The sequence below is a fragment of the Panthera pardus genome, unplaced genomic scaffold, assembly GCF_024362965.1.
Source record: "Panthera pardus isolate Hobbes unplaced genomic scaffold, ASM2436296v1 HiC_scaffold_13, whole genome shotgun sequence".
NCBI lineage: Eukaryota > Metazoa > Chordata > Mammalia > Carnivora > Felidae > Panthera > Panthera pardus.
Genome location: NW_026526688.1, coordinates 17,345,340 through 17,366,756, shown reverse-complemented (window position 1 = coordinate 17,366,756; position 21,417 = coordinate 17,345,340). Strand labels below are relative to the sequence as shown.

At 43.0% G+C, this 21,417-nt stretch overlaps 1 protein-coding gene across 5 annotated transcripts in view; it reads right to left on the bottom strand.

Moving 5' to 3' along the window:
• KLKB1 (kallikrein B1) overlaps window positions 1-21,417 on the bottom strand; it is a 32,547-nt gene that overhangs the window by 8,550 nt on the left and 2,580 nt on the right. The window contains exons 1-11 of one of the 5 annotated variants that reach the window (XM_019422192.2): window positions 17,685-17,777; window positions 16,999-17,057; window positions 12,518-12,680; window positions 11,051-11,157; window positions 7,804-7,963; window positions 7,276-7,385; window positions 2,242-2,401; window positions 897-1,006; window positions 596-758; window positions 384-496; window positions 52-220 (exon numbers count right to left, since the gene is read on the bottom strand). In XM_019422192.2, the coding sequence (XP_019277737.1) occupies window positions 52-220; window positions 384-496; window positions 596-758; window positions 897-1,006; window positions 2,242-2,401; window positions 7,276-7,385; window positions 7,804-7,963; window positions 11,051-11,157; window positions 12,518-12,680; window positions 16,999-17,056 (1,313 nt within the window). In that variant the 5' untranslated portion in view covers window position 17,057; window positions 17,685-17,777. Of the gene's footprint in view, window positions 1-51; window positions 221-383; window positions 497-595; window positions 759-896; window positions 1,007-2,241; window positions 2,402-7,275; window positions 7,386-7,803; window positions 7,964-11,050; window positions 11,158-12,517; window positions 12,681-16,998; window positions 17,058-17,684; window positions 17,778-19,238; window positions 19,327-21,417 lie in introns of those variants that run through there. The other 4 variants (XM_019422191.2, XM_019422193.2, XM_019422198.2 and 1 more) reach the window with 4 other exon arrangements.

Below are 21,417 nucleotides of genomic sequence, written 5' to 3'. Positions count from 1 at the left end.
CGAAACAAAAAGGCAAGATAAGACCCTGGATAGGACGCACCCAAAACTTACCCATCAAAGCAATGGGCGGCAGTTAGGACCCACTGGTGTCCAATGATTGACCCGCCACACAGGTGGCTCCGGGCTGTCAGCTTCACTTGCAGGCTAACTTGCCAAGGCCACTCTCCCCAGGAAGAGTTGGTTCCTCCAACAATGCGTGTGTCTGTTTTTGTTGAGCAGACTGAAAAGAGAGTGTTAAAGTTAATGGTTGGAATTAGAGGTGAATCAGAGTTCTCTGAGCCAAGGGAAACAAAGTACACAGTTCTATTGCTTAAGACGAAGCAAGCTATCAAAATAACACAGACAAGCCTTTACAGTTCCATGAAAAAGTGAGGCTTACTCACCAGAACCGTCCCCACTTTTACACAGCCTCAAAGAATAACCAGAGCTCGCTCGCGTCCCGTACGTAATCCTAGTTGGGGACCCATCCAAAGATAATCGTAAGGAACACTTACACCTAGATAAAAGGATCGGTATAAAGATTAAACCTTCACAGAGGAGGATCATTCATGAAACTGGCTTGCCGACTGTCTGTGAAAAATGAATGTTCACTAACTTCTTTCTTCTACAGTCTTCTGGGAGTAAAGAATAAGTAAAAAACTGACAGCGGATCGTCTTAGTACAAGTCTCTTGGCAAACATTCACTCCTTCAACAAAGGTGACATTCAACTCTTCCCCTTCAAAAGCAACTCCTGAGTAAATTTTGGAATGACAGGGCTCTGTGTGAATTAGAGACATAAAAAGACATTAAATGAAAGCAGCAGTTAAGCCACATTTACACAAGTCGTTGGTACACTGAGGATTGTTTCGTTGCTATTACTTGTTAAAAGATCACTATCATTATTGAATCACATTACCAGGCAAAGTTTGCTTGCAGGTTAACAGGCTGTATCCAGATATGGTGTTTTCCTGAGGAGTAGGGGAGCTTGGTGTCCCGCTTTTGGAAGTCTTAAGAAAGCAAACATTTCTATTAACAAAAACAAAAAGCAAAAGACAGAGAAACAAAATTGCGTCAGAGGCAAACACCAAACAAAGCACTTCGCGTTTTGAAAAGCACCTCTGCAAAATTTATTCTTCTGAGAAACTCTTCTGTTTAAAAAAAAACAAAACAACAACTTTATGTTTTATTTATTTTTGAGAGAGAGAGTGAGGGAGAGAGCGAGATCAAGTGGGGGAGGGGCAGAGAGAGAGGGAGACACAGAATCCAAAGCGGGGTCCAGGTTCTGAACTGTCAGCACAGAGCCGGACTCAGGGCTCGAACCCATGAGCCGTGAGACCATGACCTGAGGCAAAGTCAGATCCTTAACCGAATGAGCCACCCAGGCGCCCCATAGGACTTTTTTAAGTCCAAGATTTTTGTGCTTTTGTTAATATCCTCAGTGTAGAACCATGAAGCCTGAGTCTCATAAAATTTGAATTGAATAATGGAAAAAAGTAGGCAACATGATTATATTTCAATGTATTTAGTAATTTTTTTAATGTTTTTATTTATTTTTGAGACAGAGAGAGACAGAGCATGAACGGGGGAGGGACAGAGAGAGAGGGAGACACAGAACTCAAAGCAAGCTCCAGGCTCTGAGCCATCAGCCCAGAGCCCGACGCGGGGCTGGAACTCACGGAATGTGAGATCATCACCTGAGCTGAAGTCGGATGCTTAACCGACTGAGCCACCCAGGTGCGCTTTTTCTATGATTTTTAAAATGAGGGAACACAAAGGCCTTAATTGTCAACAGCCCGACATGGGACTCGAACCCCTGAACCGCGAGATCATAACCTGAGCCGAAGCTGGACACTTAACCAACTGAGTGACCCAGGCGCCCCCAAGTGTCTGACTTTTGGTTTTGAGTTGGTTTCAGCTCACGTCATGCTCTACTGTTCGTGAATTTGAGCCCCACATCGGGCTCTGGGGAGCCTGCTTGGGATTCTCTATCTCCCAATCTCCTCTCTGCCCCTCCCCCACTTGCACACGCTCTCTCTCTCTCCGTCTCTCTCAAAAATAAACAAACATTAAAAAAAAAAAAGAAAAAGAAAGAAAAGAACATAGGTGGAAAAGTCAATGAAGTTCCTAACTAACCTGCACCTGGCAGAAAAGGGCTTGCTGCGGCTTCGAGCGCTCTGCGCGAAATTCCCAGAAGTTTTCAACCACTCAAACTAGAAAAAGACGGCGATGACCGGACGGTAGCAAACGTCGCACATTCTTACCTTTGCGGTTCCAGATGCCATGCCTTTGTGTGGAACGTAAAGAAGAGGCAGTTAGAATGGTAGGTGCAAATGGTTTGGCATACAAAAGCATCCGGGGTAACGACTCGGGCAACGTCCACATCCGAGAACGCGAGATGCTGGAAAAGGTTCCTGTGGCAACCTGGGAACGCACAGAGGGAAGACAGTCCTCAAACCGCACGATGCTCAGGTGACTGTATGTTGTCATCGTAACGAAAGGACATGATGACTCTTTGTGGTACCTCGACCCTGAATTCCAGCCCTTAGGAGCAGCAGGTTTTGTGTGGTATTTTCCCGAATATTATGAAAAAGAGCTTAATAAAAAGCGTTTAACAAAAATATCAGGTGACCAAAAAAATAAAAATAGGAGAAAACCCGCCTTCGTTATCCTTATGTAATCTTCTTTTTTTTTTTAATGTTTATTTATTTTTGAGAGAGAGACAGAGCGCAAGCAGGGGAGGGCAGAGAGAGAGGGAGACGCAGAATCTGAAGCAGGCTCCCGGCTCTGAACTGTCACAGCACAGAGCCCGATGTGGGGTTTGAACCCACAAGCTGCGAGATCATGACCTGAGCTGAAGTCCGGCGATTAACCGACGGAGCCACCCAAGTGCCCCAATATAATCTTAATTCTAAATTACGTTTTTATTTGTGTTCATATTATTTACTAAGTTTACTCAATTTGATAACATAAATTTTATTAAAATGATGGGAGCCTGAAGAATATAGCATTTGCAGGAAGGACAAAAGGAGTCCCAATTTAAATGAACATAGTTGTATTAAGAGAAAGTACCTCCCGTGACATAATACCTACATGTGAGCAGTCTAGGAAATGAGGCTTCAACTAATTAAATCTTTAAAAAAACAAAAACAAAAAAAAACCCAAAACACAGATTCTGGAAGCTGAAAGAAAACTTGTGCCAACCTACAAGTATATCCCCTGAAGGATGTACGTGACAAGTTGTTCAACTTTTCTTAGATATTTATAGTTATAAGAGCTCACTTCCTCATGACAAGGTCCAATTCTTTTTCTTTAAAAATTTTTTTAATATTTATTTATTTTTGAGAGAGAGAGAGAGAGAGAGAGAGACAGAGCATGAGTGGGGGATAGGCAGAGAGAGAGAGAGAGACAGAATTGAAATCAGGTTCCAGGCTCTGAGCTGTCGGCACAGAACCCGACAAAGGGCTCGAATTCATCAACCGTGAGATCATGACCTGAGTCGAAGCTGGGGCGCTTAACTGACTGAGCCACCCAGGCACCCCTGACAAGGCCTAATTCTTTTCTGGACCATTCTAGGTGTTACGATTGTTTTTTCTTTCCTTATTTCCTTCATGGTAGCATCTACCTACATCTGCCTAATGGAGCCACACACATTAGTCTAATCCTTTCTCCAAAGACAGCCCTTTATAAACGAAGAATTCAGATAGTCATCCTGACGCTTTTTCAGGTTAAATACCTTTAACCTGTCCCTTTAGCCACTTTTTGTTTTCCATTGCTTCTAGATTTCTTATGGTCCTGGTACCCCCTTTTGAAGTGCCCCGGGCATCCGTCGCTGCAGAGGACGTAGGCAACACAGAACTGAATACAATTTCAGTCCCTATCTGACCCATCCAGATGATAACAAGCCAGGGGCTATCTTGTTTGAAAGACCGTTTTCTTTTTCAGAGCTACTTTTCCTGTGTGTTTCATTTGTTTTATCAAAAGCCCTACAGGATGGTAGTGGAAATGGCAGACGAAGGGCCTCTGAAGATCCTCTCTTCCATAAAAGTGATGGGCGCACCGGCCTATTTGTCAAAATCAATGTTTTCAGAACTCTAGAAATTGATCAAATTATAACCGTCCAGGGAGCGTTTGTTCAAGAAGAACAGCTGACTCTCTTTAAGAACAGTAAGTTTGGGGGCCCCCGGGGGGGGGGGGGCTCAGTCGGTTCAGCATCTGACCCTTGGTTTCGGCTCACGTCACGATCTCACAGTTCCGAGAGATCGAGCCTCAAGTCAGGCTCTGTGCTGACAGTCCAGAGACTGCTTGGGATTCTCTTTCCCTCTCTCTCTCTCTGCCCCTCCCCTAAAATAAATTAAATAAACATTAAGAAAAAAGAATAGTTGCATAAGGCTTTGGGCTGACAGCTCAGAGCCTGGAGCCTGCTTCGGATTCTGGGTCTCCCTCTCTCTGTGTTCCTCCCCTCCCCCACTAGCATTCTGTCTCTCTCCCTCTCAAAAATAAATAACAAATAAAAAATAAATTTTTAAATGGGGCGCCTGGGTGGCTCAAGTCAGTGAAGCGTCCAGCTTCGGCTCAGGTCTTGATCTTGCAGTTCATGAGTTCAAGACCCGCAGTGGGGGTCTTATGCTGACAGCTCAGAGCTTGGAGCCTGCTTCAGATTCTGTGTTTCCCTCTCTCTTGGTTCCTCTTCCTCTCTCTCTCTCTCTCTCAAAAATAAATGAAGGTTAAAAAGAATTTTAAAGAAAGAAGGATGAGTTTTGTGGGGTTTTAGTTTGCCCTGTTCCAGTTCTCCCCTCCCCAGCTCCATGAAAGCCTTGAAAACAGCCTCATAATCATGCGGAAAAGAGACCAGCAGTCCCGCATCCCTGGAGCGGGCAGAATGGGGCTGGGGCTGCTCCAATGTCCCATCTGCATCCCCAGTCAAATGCCATTATTTGACTTGTCTGGAAATTCTTGGGAAAATCCCACTCGCAAGGACTGAGTTTATTTTCCATGGCTCAGAGCTTCTTCAGTGTTAACTAACAGCCTTTTCCTTGCAAGTGTTTGTCTAGAACAAACAAACAGGGGCGATTATGTAACATTGCAGCTTCCTAGGGCAGCAATCACAGCTGGAACAAACAACAGGCTCATAAAAGATCTTAAAAGGGAAACCAGGGGAAAGAAGGTGGTGGTGAAAATCTTGGACATATTCCCGGGAATCTGGAAGGCCATGTGCAAGTACAGGGCTGTGCGGCATAACCAGGGCTGTGCTTGTGCCCCCCAAAGATTTGAGAAAGTCCTAGGCTCTCAGGCTGGCTGATGTTTCAGCCTGCGTCAGCAGAAGGAAAGGCCCTGGTAAAGTTGTGAAACGCCTGTCTGAACGTTGAAAGTATGCTCCAAAATTCGCAAAAAGCCCCTCCTCAAAGACTGAGAAACTTATTGATTGCAGGCATCTAAGGAAATCCTCGTCCAATCATTAGATAACTATTAAGAAAACTAAGTGGAAACATCAGTCAGTGGTCATAGACTCCAAAGAATAAATACTTTACAGAGTTAGTTCAGAAAAGTCACCAAACAAATAGTAACAACAAAAAGTAGTAACAACAGCAGACTCTGGGGAAGGAGGGAACCTGATTTCCAGGGTGACCATATGCTATTATTTAAAAGGTCTCGGGGCACCTGGGTGGCTCGGTCGGTCAAGCTTCCGACTTCAGCTCAGGTCATGATCTCGAGCCCCAGGTCGGGCTCTGTGCTGACAACTCAGGGCCTGGAGCCTGCTTCGGATTCTGTGTCTCCCTCTCTCTCTCTCTCCCCTTCCCCACTTGCACTCTGGGTCTCTCTCTCTTAAAAATAAATAAACATTTAAAAAAAGTTGTAAAAAAAAGGTCTCAATTTTTTTCAAAAAATTACAAGCCATGCAAAGAAACAAGAAAGAATGGCCCATATGCAGAAAAAAAAGGCAGTTAATATAAACCCTTGCTGAGGAAGTACAAACTTCCTCTTGTACTGTACAAAGACTTCAAGCCAGCTATTTTAAATATGTTCGAAAAACTAAAGGAAGCCGTGTTTAAAAAACTGAAGAAAGTATGAAAACATTGTCTTGCCAAAGAAAGGATATCAATAAAGAGATAGAAATTATACTTTTTTTTAAAAAAAAAGGACCGAATATGAATGTTAAAAATGAAATATTCAGTAAATTTGAACTGGAAATCTGGTACACACCATGGAGGGGGGTGTGCCCGAGGGAAAAGGAAACAGAGAAGGAAACAGGAAAAGGAAAAGGGGAAACAGGAAAAGGAAACAGGAAAAGAGATGCGCTGTTGACAAGTTCTTAACCTCCTGCAGAGGGGACCTAGCCCAGCACCTGACACCGATCCTGTCACAGAGTTGGCACTGGATGCCGTGTGGCATTGGCCATTGGTGATTTGGTTTCTGCAACATCTTATCGTTAACACTCTGATACGCTAAATCTGGTGGAAGGTCATGACGATTTTCTGGATAATTCCATCGAAATTACCTGAATGTCTGAAACTATAGCACTTTGCTGATTCATTATGGTAGAGTGGGTTCACTAGACAGTGGACACTGCCCGGAAATGACCTTCTTGTTTTCCCCGCAATGTAACTGTACTAGTTTTCTATTGCTGCTGTGACCACTTATCACAAGCCCAGTGCCTTCAAACAACCCAAATATATTAGCTCACAGTTCTGGAAATCAGAAGGCCAAAATGGGTCTCACTGGGATAAAATCAAGATGTCGGCAGGATTGTGTTCCTTCGGGAAGCTCTCTAGGAGGACTTGTTTCCTTGCCTTTTCCAGCTTCTAAAGGTTACCATCATTCCTTGGCTTGTGGATCCTTTCTCTATCTTGAAAGCCAGTGGTACAACATCTTCAAATCTCCCTCCCTCTCTCCGATGCTTCTGTCTTCCTTTTTCTCTTATAGGGACTCCTGTGACTACATTGAGCCCACGCACATAATGTAGAACAATCTCCCATCTCAAAATCACATCTACAAACCTCTTTTGACACGTAAGGGGACATATTCACGTGTTGCAGGAAATAAGTGTGGACATCTTTGGGAGACTCTAAGTCTGCCTACTACAATCACACAGTGAACTAGTAGCCACACACTCGTGCGTTCGAGCCCCGCATCGGGCTCTGTGCTGATGGCTCAGAGCCTGGAACCTGCTTCGGATTCTGTGTCTCCCTCTCTCTCTGCCCCTCTTCCACTCACACTCTGTCTCTCTGTCTCTGAAAAATAAATAAACGTTAAAAAATTTTTTAGAAAAGAAAAAGAAATAGTAGGCACACAATTACCAATTTCTGAGACTGCACAGGGCTTCAGGGAGAATCCAGATGCCACATTAGCCAGGAGCTTTATACTGGTGGGTGTTCCTCCTGCACTGTGCTTTAAAAGGCAGGTGTTCCTGAATGTGAAGAAAAGAGGTTACTTCTCTCCCCAAACTGCAAGATGCACGCAGAAGCCCATTTTGCGTTGAAAGGATCTATGGTCGGTGGGAAATGAAGCAATCAGAACAATGACTTGGAAAATGAGTGGGTTCGGGGTTTGTATCACTAATCAGAGAGACATCTTTCCGCTCTACCCAAGGAAGCTTCGGGTGAGAATGGGGTGGGAGACATTATTCAACCAAACCCTCATTCCCCAAGAGATGGAAGTTATTCTCCTTAGAAAAACTGGCAACAAAACTGAGCAAATAAATAAGTGGAGTGGTTAGGTCTAAAAGCCCTGTTTGGTTTTCCACTGGGGGGAAAAAAAGTTATGAAGCGTACAATTAAATCTCCAAAGCACCATCGGAAAGGACAGACGCTATGAATTTTACTCACCGGTACTCTGCATTGTAAAACGTGTGAGTGGCGTATGTGAAAAATTGGCAGTGAATGCTGTTGGTGCACTTTTTTTGGCATTCTTCAACACTTTCAACCTTAGAGACGTTAAAATTGACTCCTCTCATATCAATTCCTTTATGAATGTCTCGATGGCAAGCTGTACACACAAGATGCACAGAGCAAATTCAGTCCGTTTCCTTCTAGAAGTAGATCATCAGTTAGGGTAGTTTTGAAGGATGATACTCTGTTTTTCACAACTGCCCCATTCGTTAGGGGATTTGGAGTTTTAGATGATCAAACTCTGCTTGAGATAAACACATTCCAATATGTTTTAGGGCACTACCATGGAGAAGGGGTAACTGTGCTTCCCACATTGTAAAGTACGTGCAAGACAATACGGGTAATAGTCCACCCTGAAATTAACAATAAGCAGAGGAAGACAAACGAGGCAAATAATGGGGGCCCTGGTGATTGTTCTAGGAATTTGCATTGTTACACTAACTCATGTGTCTTTGACTTCCTGCACTGAATGAAGAAGCTTCTCACTTTGCTTACTTCTTGGCTTTCAACCACTCCTGCCTGATGGCGAATTTCACCCGTAAGCCCTGCCACTGACATCCATGTGTCAAATCGTTATCATAAAAGGTGAACAGTTCTTGTATATTCATGAGGAATCCAATTTTATTCTTGCTTTAAAATTTTCTTAAATTCCACTTAAGCATCCTTTCAGTTGGAATGTATCTTATATACAAAAAATATAGATAATTGTTTTAACAGACAGTGAACCAAATTTATGATTTAGGCTTTTTTTAATTTATTTTTTTATAAAACTTTTTTTTAATGATTACTTATTTTTGAGAGGGAGAGAGAGAGACAGAGTGCAAGCAGGAGAGGGGCAGAGAGGGAGGGAGATGCACAATCCAAAGCAGGCGCTAGGCTCTGAGCTGTCAGCACAGAGCCCGACACAGGGCTCAAACCCACAAACCTGTGAGATCATGACCCGAGCCGAAGTCGGCCACTCAATTGACTGAGCCACCCAGGCGCCCCTAGGCCTTTTTTTTTTTTTTTTAAAGCGCTCAAATACGTTAGAACCTTGGATAAAGAAACCAGCAGTATAAACCATAATGTATTGGATGTAATGTTCCACTCCTCAGCGGTGTGGTTAAAAAAGGCATAAAACTACATTTAATGGTGGGAAAGACAGAAAATGTACAAACTAGTAGGAAAACAATATATTGAGGTGGGTGGAGCAGTGGATAATTCACAGTGATTCACGCACACAAGAGTCTGTAGATTCTAGAAAGGAAGTCTCTTTCCAGTTCTGGTGCGCATGAGCAAAGAAACTCACTGAGTTGGAATGGGATAATTGCAAACTAAAACTTTTCTTTATGATCAATTGAAAGCTATAAATCTACCAATAACCGTTTTACATGAAAATTGGTCCTGAGCTTAGGGACTTTATGTCCTTGGGAGCAATTATTCACTTTAATTTGAGATACTCGGGGAGAGTTAGAAGGGAACATTAAATCAAGTTCTATAAGACTAAGTTTGGGAAAAAATTAACAATGACTACTAGTTATTGAGAAAAGCAAAATATTGTTCTTTAAATTTGATTATGATAACATAATGAAAAATAATGCTTAATTGAACAATTTACATTAAGTTGTAGGAGGACATAAATTTGATCTTATAAAATGGGACAAGTACTCGTCCTCAGGTAAGCCACATATTGGCCAAGTCAGATCCCCATGTTTATAACGAAGGACTGGATACTATACAAACTGCAGATGCATATGCATGAGTATTGAGGGAGTGGTTGGTGATAACTGGGGAAGGAAGGATAAAAAAAAAAACCAAAAACTTTAGGGGCCCCTGGGTGGCTCAGTCAGTTAAGCCTCCGACTTCGGCTCAGGTCATGATCTCACCGTTCATGCGTTCCAGCCCTGCCTCGGGCTCTGTACTAGTAGCTCAGACCCTGGAGCCTGCTTGGGAGTCTGTGTCTCCCTCTCTCTCTGCCCCTCCCCTGCTCATGCTCTGTCTCTCTGTCTCTCTCAAAAGTAAATAAACATTTAAAAAAAATTTTAAAAACTTTAAAACACCTGAAATATGAAAGTACAAAATTAACTGTAAGCAGTAAAGGCAAAACAGCAGTGATACATAGTCACAACACGGTTATCTGAAGGTTCTGCCAGCCCATCAATTGAGAGATTCTTTTCTGTACCTTTCACTTTCAGATCAGCGATGTCAGGCAAATGGTTCATGTGCCTTAAATTAGGATAGGGTTGGAAATGTTTCACAAGACATTACTAGGAATGAGTGTTAGAATTTAAATTTCCTGGCCTCTTAGTCCTCACATTTTTTTTTGAAGAAGTCTTATTCTTTTTTTTTTTTTAAGTTTCTTTATTTATTTTGAGAAAGAGAGAGCACACATACATGAGCAAGTGGGAGGAGAGAGAGAGGTAGAGAGGGAGGGAGGGAGAGAGAGAGAGAGAGAGAGAGAATCCCAAGCAGGCTCCACACCATCGGTATAGAGCCTGATGTGGGGCTTGAACCCACAAACCACAAGATCACGACCTGAGCAGAAATCGTGACCTGAGCAGAAATCAAGAATCGGACGCTTAACCGACTGAGCCACCCAGGTACCCTGGAGGTATTATTCTTATTAGCAAGGTTTACAGAGCCCAGGCCTTCAGGTTGGGGGCGTAATGGGGTTTTGTAACCTCTGCATTATTGACGTTTGGGACCAGAAAATCTTTGTCATAGGGGGTTTCCCTATGTGGAATCTTTAGCAGCATCTCTGACCTCCATCCACTAGATGCCAGTAGCATCCCCCCACGTTGTGTCCTTCCCTTGGAGGAAGGACAAAGTCACCCCTGGTTGAGAACTATTGAGAACCACTGGGGCACAAATTATCTCAAGTAAAACGGGAATAGAGACACTCTTCGTGTTCTCTTAAAGAGCCTTATCTGCAATTGGAGGTGGGGGGAAGGAGGCAATTATTTGAATGTGGTTCACTTTCTGCAAACCTTATACTGTAGGGCTAACCTCATGAAGAATAGAGGCTCCTTAAGCACATGACTGGTAAAGGCAAGAGGGAGGACACATCCAGAACAGTGCCCCATCTCTGTTATCCTTCTGAGTACTCCCTTCCAAAAGTCCAAGGCAGTACAGAGATTGAACAGAAGCTATTTTAAGGTGAACCCCTTACTCATTCAAATAAGAAATCAAGAAATCAACAGCTTACCACTTATTTGATGGCCGCATTGCTTTAAGGAATGTCCAGAAATCGTACTTGCCCATGACATTTTTGGCAGGGTTCCCGTAACACTGTCTTTCAAGAAGCAACCAAATCTGTTTTTAAAAGTACTGTCAGTTAGAGAGTAGAATAATAAACACACACTGGTGAGATGTCTAACATTCTCTATACACTAATAAATGGGGCCAGGAATAAGGAAAATAATAGAGCTTCCCCGACGCTTGCTAGAAAGAACATTCTTAGAGGCAATTGCATAAAATCTAACAGGCTTTGTAATACCTAACCTCAGCATTATTTCTCTTTAAAAAAAAAAACAAACATTTTTAAGTACGGAAAGTCAATCATATTAAAGAGGTAATTTTTTTCCCATGTTTCTAAACTTTTGGAGGATTATGTTCTCACCTGGTGACTGTTTTCACGTAAGAAATTAAATCGGTCATGAGAGTTGGATCTCTATAAGGTGTTCATCCTGTTCATTAACTCCTTCTAGTTCACAGGAATGGAACACTTCTGTCTTTGATGTCAATCTTCTTGGTAATCTTTCACAAGGATTCTGGAACCTAACTCAACTTTTTATTTGACAAGTTGATGCCTGTCACATACAGTCTGGGTTTTCTGTACACGCTTAACATGTTGAATCAGGGGATGTTTATCTAGTTTCTAGTTTCTAAATTCAAATGGTGTTAAGATAAAAGGCTTATGGAAATGGAACAACACAGAAATGTTCATTCTGTATTTTGAACAAAATGAAAGCAAATGATTATGAAACCATGGCTGCATGACCTAAGAAGATTTTTAGTGACTATTTTTTCCAGTGGTCTTACTTTTCCAAAATGCCAGTAATATGTATTTTCATGTATGCGCATGCCCCCCTCCACACACACATAATGTATGTACCACAGGTGCCCAAAGTCATTCACTACAGGCCCCTTCAGTCCAGAACTTTCCTGAGGTCACAAGCTCTGGAACTGCCTCAACTTTATTGTCAACAACATGTTTGCCTTCTGTTATATTTTCTTAAGACCGTGTTTTCCACCAACACGATCACGAGTCAGGCCATAAGTATGTTTCCTTGTTCAGGTGAAATATTCACCTGTTTTTAGACCCTTCCTTGAGACAATCGCTTAACCCAATGGTTTTCAAGCATTTTCCTCGAGGCCTTGGGTAGGCAATGCCTCGTTTCTACTACTTTAGGCGAAGGCAGCAGTTGTTCTAGCATGTGTATTTCCAGGCCCATGCCACTCTGGTTCAGTAGGCCAAACGGTTTGGGGTCTAAGGCTGTGGCCTAAGACTCTGCTAATATAAGAACCAACCGCTCTAGGTGACTCCAAGGAAGCTGGCCCTCGGACCCCATTTGGGAAACATAACCCTGACATAGCTACACCTTTTTTGCACGTCACTGGCTCTAGTTTGAAAAATGGATGGCTTCTCCAATAATGAAATATCAGCTTTTACCTTTTGTCTGTGTCATTAGTGGAACTTTCAGGAAGAAAGCTGAAGAGCAAGCACCTCGGATGAAATGTGCACATCATCTGACAGTGCTCGGCATTCGGGGTATACATGGCAGTTAGGTCCCCACCTTTGAAGAAGGTATTTTTATACAGTTGAGTCAGGCAGCCTGTGGTATAATCATCAAAAAGAGACATTAACTTGGAAGGAATGCAAATAACTATCTTGATAGAAATACATCTGTGCTGTGAACCTTCTTACTTCCTCCACTATCCAAAGAGCTTCACAACAGCACTTTCATTAGAGAGGTGGAATCACACATATTGAGGTGACTATTTGAACAAGGTGTCGTGTTATTGAAGAGTCACTCGATGGGTACTTCCATATAAAAAAGCTTGGTTGATTTTTATCAAATCAAACAATAATTTTCCCATAAATTGCCCCCAAGAAAATACAGTTCTAGCTTGGTTTCTCCCTGTTGCCTAACATGCTATGGAAATACCATGCCTTGAAAATAACAGGCTTCCAGTTACGGAATGAATAATTCACGGGCGTAAAAGACACAGCATAGTTAATACAGTCAATGGTATTGTAATAGTGTTGTACATATGGTGACAGACGGTAGGTAGACTTGTGGTTGAGCCCAGCCTAACTAGAGAGAGGCTGAAGCACTATGTGGGACGCCTGAAACTAAGGTAACATTATGTGTCAACTATAGTCAAATATGAAACTTAAGAAAAAAAAAAAAGCCCACAACAACGTATGATCTCTTTTTCAAAACCCTTTCATAACAACCATTCCTGCTAGATTCTCACAACAGCTCTGTAAGGGAAGTTAGGGACAGACCTCATTATATGCCTCTGACTTTAACTGAGTCTCAGAGCAGTACACATTTGCCCAAGATCCACGTAGCTAACGAACGTCCAGGAAGAGAAACCGAATTCTTCTCACCACCAGCCCTGTTCCTTTTCCCAGCGTGCAATGTTCAGTGTTGTTCCCCATCTCAGTTTAATGTCAGCAAACTACGAGTTATTGGGTATTTAGTCGGCTCGTACAGAGGACACACTTATTCGCTTGGTTTCTACGAGCAAATGCAAAGGCAGGCCTATGCTACCCTGAAAATCCATTCTGAAGTATTTGCTATCTGCAATTGGTCGCTGTTCTAAAGGACCCTGCATCTCACGAGTTATGAGAATATCAAGGGATACCTTTACTGCTCTACTGTTTCATATATTAAAAGTAAACCTTTAATGCATGAATCTGGGTTTACCTTGAAAGACCCACTTTTTTTTTAATGTTTATTTTTGAGAAAGAGAGACAGAACAGAGGCAGAGCAAGAGTGGGGGGAGGGGTAGAGAGAGAGAGGGAGACACAGAATCCGAAGCAGGCTCCAGGCTCTGAGCTGCCACACAGAGCCCGACGCGGGGCTCGAACCCATGGACGGGGAGATCGTGACCTGAGCTGAAGTTGGAAGCTTAACTGACTGAGCCACCCAGGCGCATCCGCCCCCCCCCCCGCCTTTTTTTAATGTCTATTTATTTTTGATGAAAGGCTCACTTTAAAGTCAGCTGAATAAACTTTTCCAGCTAGATAGCACACCTGCTTGCCAGTCAATCGTCCGTTAACCACAAGATACGCCAATGATAACTTTGTTCACCCTCCAGGACATCTATTTTCATACTGCCCTCCAGGGAATGGGCAGCTTAGACACATGTGTTTCATTACGCACTGAAGATTAAAATGCCCTCTTACACTATCCCACCCCTCTGGGGATTGTGGCCCTGAGCTCTATTACGATAACCTAACCCGGCAAGATCGCGTCTCGCTTCTCTTCCTCTCGGTGGTGTGGCTAAGATCACTATCCCTTGGGCAAGTTTTATATTTAGAAAAAGCAGACATCTCTTCAGGTGGAAGCTTATGGGAATGCAAGTTGCCAAGTGTACAGGCCCAGATTTCAGAGACACCCAAAACACTGAGCGGCCAGTCCGGTGACAGTGTTACCTGCAAAGTGACCTGTGTTTCAGAAAACTGGTGCATGTGGCTGATGCACAGTTATCAAGCGGCCATCCTCCCCCTTCGCAGCGCACAAACGTGCATGCGAACAACGGCCTGTGCCAGCCTGGGAGTTCCCATTCGGCCACGTGACTCGGCTGATGGGAAGGTGCAACTGGAAACAGACCAACATTGGAGCAGACTGGGAGGAAAGTTCTAATAGGTGTTCTTGCTTATCCTCAAAAATTGGTAATGATGATGTTGATAACGGTGATAGGCTTGTTTGTATCGTGTTTTAGAGTTTTAAAGCAGTTACGCAAGTTATCCCGTAACATAAACTATGTCACGCTGTCCTCCGTGTCCGTGGATTTCCGGCGGGTTATTTGGTCTTGTTAAAAACAAAAAAACAAAAAAACGCATCATCAATGAGAAGAAAAATACCCTATTTTTAAAAAATTGGGCAAAGGAAATGAGAAGGTAATTTACAAAAGAAACATAAATAGCATATGAAAAATGGTAAGGATCATAAAGATTAGGCAAGTTAAAACAACAGATGCCATTTTACTCACCAGCTTAGCCAAAAAATTTAATTGTCTAAGTTCCCAGTGTTGATGTGCTGATTTTGGCTCCAAATGATGGAAAACCTAGTTCAATGGGACTCAGTATAAATTAAATGTATGGGTTCAGAAGCCGAGTCCATGGCGGATTTGGCTTCCGGAGTAACCGAACAGCGTACTTGGCTGATCCCATCAAGGTGCAATTCCCCTTCATACATGTGCTCTGTTCCATGGCTTTGCTGTCGCTCTCAAGCTCCACATAGTGACAAGGTGGTGCCAGAATCCCAGGCCTTTGTAGTCCCCAGTGGTTCAAGTCCAGTTGGAAATAATGGTAAGAAGAAAACTCTTATTTCTAGAAGTGTAAGCAAAGGTCTTGCTCTAGGGCTTTGGCTCTCGTCAGGTCACCGTAGCTAGCAGGATGTGTAGACCTACTTACTGGTCCAGGCCTGCCTGGGTCACAAGTTCATAGACCCAAACTTGGAGGCAGAAGTTTCCCAGAAACAAATTAGGATACTGTTTCCAGAAAGGTGACTACATGTCCAGTCACAAAACAATGGTTCACTACTGGAGTTGACCTAATTGGGGTATGTGATTACTCTTATCTGTTGGTGGAGAGTCACCCTTGTGAAAGATAATTCCATTACGTATATCACAAAACCTTCTAAAATATTCACACACCCTCGTACCTAACATTGCTTATTTCCAAAATGTTATTCTACAGAAATAACTAAATGTGTATAAGCATGTGCATACAAAAATACCACGAGTAAGGAAGATTACTAGGCTGCAAAAAATGTCATATATATAAAAAAATAGCTATAAATGGAAAGGTGAGCTATAAGAAAGTATCTATAATTAATAACAACTTCGTTAAAGGTGTAAATAGACGTGTGTAGAAAAATATCTCAAGGACTAAAAAAGATTTTTAACAGTGGCCATTTCTGTAACGTAGGACTTCAGACAATGTGCACTTTCTCGTTTGCTGCTTACCTGCACCTCTAATTTTACCAGAATAATTTTTTTGCCAAAAAGATAAAATTGAAGTGGCCACAGTCCATAGCATCTCTGGCTTCTTACTCCTCAGTATTCAGTGGATTTGTATATGGTAATGATCATGGTAAAAGCAATTAGACATGGGGGCAGATTTCCATTTAGAAGGGGGGGGGGTCAGCTTCTTCCTGAAGAAATTATATTCCTTTACAAATGTAACCCTTACCCAAGAGGTATTTACATCTTAGCCATACATCTGGGGGGTAAGTAAATAATCAGTGAGGTGTGGTCTTTTTAAGTGAACATAGACTCAAAATCTACCCATAATGGTGGCTCAGAGAAAACGACATTCTATAACCATGAATGATAAACAGTGTCCAGAATCATCTGTATTCCCTGAACATTTAATGGAATGGATAGAAAGGGAAATAAGTTCAAAACCCGATACTGAAACCAGAACTACTCGAATGGATGATTTACTAATTTAAATTTAAACCAAATACTTTCATTTCTGAAGTAGTTCCCCAGTGGCCTGAAAGAGTAAAAATATGCAACGGGTACTTACGACACGACTTGGGTCGGACCCAGACCCTACAAAATGCCTACCCTGAATATTTAGATAAAGCTGATTTGTAGAATATGGTAATAATAAAAATTGAGGGCTGAGTGTTTAAGACCCGCTTTGTAGAGAGCCATTTACAAATAGAAGTTTCTGTTAACACAGGCCCAAAGACATTCTCACTTCTGGGCTCCCCAGCGCTCATGTGTCTAAGGCATTGCATCTGAAAAGTAGCAGTTGCCTCTGAATATGAAAAGGATTTGTGTCCTGACTTTTGGGGTCTGCCTCCTTCCCGAAGCTGTATGTTCAGTGGTTTCTCTGGGGCTGGCATTCTTGTTAACTACTCCTTTCCCACACACAACCTTAGGTCTTAGAGACAATCCACTCACCACAGGAAACTGTAGCAAACAAGCAAGTGAAGTAAGCAGCTTGCCTGAATGAAATCATCCTAAAAAAGAAAGCAACACAGGCATAATCCTGCTGGTTACAGATCATAGTTGACATGAAGCCTAATTTACAGTGATAGAGATTTTCTTATCAATGTCTGCCTCGCAAATCTAAGCACATAATGACCAGTACAGGGAACAGGAGCTTTCTGTATATTTAATGCCGGGGACTTCGCACAAGATTCCCACTGAGACCTCTAGACTACCGCTGTGTTTGTCCCTCACTTGCCACCTATGTGGCTGATAATTACCGAAAGGGAGTTGGTAGATGGAAACCTCTTGTTTGGAGCAAGAGGAAAATTATTGTAAATAATGGCAATAATGTCGGCCCAGAGTCCCTACGTAAAGAAAAGCACTCAACATGATCAAACTCATTTAAATTTTAAAGCTGTCAATATTCTCTTTGCTTTTAAAATGTCCTGAGACTAAAAGGTTTCATGTATAAGAACATCGAGTTTCTTCTACACTCACTAAATAGGCTGGAAATTACAACGTATACTGAGAGCTTCTTCTCAAAGAAGAAATATGCTTATACGCTTAATTAAAAAAATACACACACACACACACACACACACACACACACACACACAAATTATTTGGAAGCAATCAGAATAATAGAAATTCTCTACCTGAAAGCGAAATTGCTTCCGTGGTTCTGGAGGTGAGGATGTCTCTCGCCACTTAAAAATGGATGGTTCAAGGCCTCCTAATGGAGCACTGCAGGCAGTATTTGCTTGGCTCCAATATTGACTTTGGTTTTTGGCCAACAGTTCCAACTTTTTGTCCTGTCAACATATTCTATGAACATCCATTTCCTGTGTTCAGCTATCTAATATGTTAACTATTTCATGTTAGGGCCACCCTATGCACGCACAGATTTCCGTTTTCAGAAATGTTCATAACAACCCCAGGTATATGGAGTCATGCAGCCTAAATCTCATCTAACTGAACTTTTTCCATCACAGTTACCTGGATGACAGCTGACTAAGGGATGCATAGCTCCTTCTGGAAGGATCTTTTGACCAATGCTATCTATGCTTTTCCAAACTCTAGTCAAAGAAGCGTGCAAAGTAGTAACACAGAAGTTTTGAGTATGGAAGGGAATTGGTAGATGATCAGGTCCTTCTCCTACCCGATTCAGGAAACGAGATATAGCGGGAGCTGACAAACCACGGTTCACAGACCAAATCTGGCCCAGTGCCTGTGTTTTGCTTTTTGTGTGTTTTTTTTAATGTTTATTTATTTTTGAGAGAGAGACAGAGCGTGAGCGGGGGAGGGGCAGAAGGAGAGGAAGACACAGAATCCCAAGCAGGCTCCAGGCTCTGAGCTGTCAGCACAGAGCCCCACGTGGGACTCGAACTCACGAATCATGAGAGGGACGTTTAACTGACTGAGCCCTCCAGGCGTCCCCCAGGCGCCCCCCCAGTGCCTGTTTTTATAAATAAAGTTTTATTGGAACACAGCCACACCCATTCATTCATGTATTGTCTATGCTTGCTTTTACCCTACAACTACAGAGTTAAACAGCACGGTCTGCAGGCAGAAAAAGATTTACTATCTGGTCCTTTTCAGATAAAGTAATCTGAAACCTGCTATAAAGCACTCGTGGCAGAGTTTAGACTTCCCTGTCAGGATGCCTCATCTGGGAAAAAAAAAAAAACAAAAAAAACCATACTGCTTTTCCCAGACGTCTGCTCCTGCTCAGGGAGTTCTATTTTATTCTTATATTTAATAAAAATTCTCCTTGTATACGGAGATATACCTTCTTTGCAACCTCTATCCTTCAGTCCTAGATTTACCTACTCGATCTACATAAAATAATTTATTCTTTTTTGTGTGCTTTTTAAACTGCCTAAAGACCATAATCACTTGCCCACTAAATCTCCTTTGTCTTCTAACCCTCCAAGTTACAGTACATCATTCTGGCTAGTAAATTAGATTTTTAGGGAGTTGAGCCTTATGTAAATATTTTATGCATATTACTGCAGTGCAGAGCCGTGTTTATTAAAAATGTAGCATAATGTTGCCGGTAAAATATTTTCTGGCTGTAACGAAGTGGCATATTTCAAATATGCATGCTGTGCTGCCTTGTAGATTCGGGGCATTAACTAGCACACCAGCCGTCAACAGAAAGGAATGTTCTACCCCGTGCAGTATAAAAGAATTTAAATAGGGGATCTCACCTGTTACCAGCCTCAGCAGAAAAACGACGAGTGGAACACATCCACCTTTGCCTCCAAAGCACAGCAGAAACCCTCAGAGGTTGTCTCCCTAAAAGGTGCGATTACAGGTTTTAACCTACTCGCGTCGACTTCAGTGTTCCATTTTAATATCTCTTACAGCAAAACGCAAGTCATGCTCTAGCAAGGCAATAAAACTCAAAAATTTCTTCTTGGAAGAACCAAATGAGAAATAATTCGAAGAGGGGCAGGGGTAGGCCGAATTCTAAAATGTCCCCCAAGATTTCCCAGTCTAATCCCGGGGACCGAATGTAGGAGGAGACGCCCTGTCTGTCCCCGATGACGTTGCCTTACGTGACAGAAACGATTTTGCAGGTGTAATTAGGATCGCTGAACAGTTGATTTGGGGCTAATCAAAACGGAGATGATGCGGGGGCCTAATCCCATCACGGAGGCTCTTTAAAAGCAGAGCTTGCTTCTGTGGTTAGCCTAAGGAGAAGGCAGACACCAAGGGCGAGAGGGACTTCGTTGGCTTTGACACCGATGGGGCCTGCGGCAAGGACCCCAGAGTGGCCTCTACTACTTCCAACAAATGTGTAATGACCTTGATGGAGCCCACACCTTGGTTTGGGGCTTGTGAGACACGAAAAAGGGAACCCAGCTAAGCCCACCTACTGACCCACAGAACACAGAAGGATAAATTAGGGTTGTTTTAAACTGCTAAGATCGCAGTCATTTGTCACATGGCAAAAGGACGCTAATATAGGTCTATTTATCTGAAGTGAAAGTGGCTTGGAGAGAGGGGGGTTTGCAGCAGGACACTTTGGGGAGAGGGGAATGGAGGAGAGTCCCTAGTGGAGCACAGGGTGCTGGATGGGAGGCTGGGCTGGAGACAGGGTGGTGATCTGCCCTGGGAGCTTTCAGAGAACCTGGGTTTTGTTTTGTTTTTTTAATTTTTTTTAGTGTTTGTTTATTTTTAAGAGAGAGAGAGACAGAGGACAAGCAGGGGGAGAGCGAGAGAGACAGAGACAGAATCTGAAGCAGGCTCCAGGCTCTGAGCTGTCAGCACAGAGCCCCGACGCAGGGCTGGAATTCGGGGAACCCGAGATCATAAACCCAGCCAAAGTCAGATGCTTAACTGAGCCACCCAGAAGTACCCCCCTCCACACTTTTTTTTTTTTTTTTTTTAAGAGAAAAGCCTTGAATTTCTCATGAAGCTGTTGTGGGGCCAGGAGAAGGGCCGACCAGGAAAGAGGCAGATGAACAAAAGCTACATTGTGCAGCTCAGTAAGAATCTCAGTTCACTGAGAGCTGAGAAAGGTCTTGGGAGGTGCACCTTGGACGCCTGAGGGATTTCTGCGGTCCGCATCGCTGTGGCATTAAGTGTCCCTGAGAAGGGCCTGACTTTAGGCTCTGTCCTTCCCGGTGCACTTCAGTGAGATAGTGTTTTACATATGTAATACCATTATTATAAACACATACGTAAGTAAAAGATATAGGAACAGAATAAATTACAAAATAAATAATTTAACAGAACTGCCGTGACTGCCCTTGTGGTGAGGCTTCAGCTGGAAGGGGAGAGTAATCTGCTCTTTGTAAGGGATCCGGAAGAGGAAAGGGGGCAGTAGCAAACAGGAGAGGCCATCCTTCAGCATCTCATTTAAAAAGAGATCTTCTATCCGTCCTGGGTCTTTACTATGCTTCTTTTTCTCCATAGCACCTACCACTAGCTGACATCGCGCTACCCATTTGCTCATTTTTATGTTGTGTTTCTGCGGCACACCAGCCCCCACCTTGCTGTTAGGCTTGGGTCTCTAGCTCCAGAGCCCTGAGGAGTTCTTGGCAGACAATTATTGAAGGAGAGAGTGAAGTGGTGAATACATAAGAAATTAAATGTTTTTAAAAGAAGGAAGGAAAGAAGGAAGGGAGGGAGGGAAGGAAGGTGGGAGAGAGAGGAAAGAAGGGAGGGAAAGAAGTGGGGAGGGAGGAAGGGTAAGGAAAGGGAGAGGAGGTGAAAGGTGGGGAGGGGAAGGTGACGGGAGGGGAGGGGAGGGAGGAAGGAAGGGAGGAAGGGAGAAAGAGAAAGAGAGAGAGGAAGGAAGGAGGGAAAAGAAAGAGAGGGGGCAGGAAGGGAAGAGAAGGAAAGAAAAAAGAAAGAAAAGAGAGAAAGAAAAAAACAACT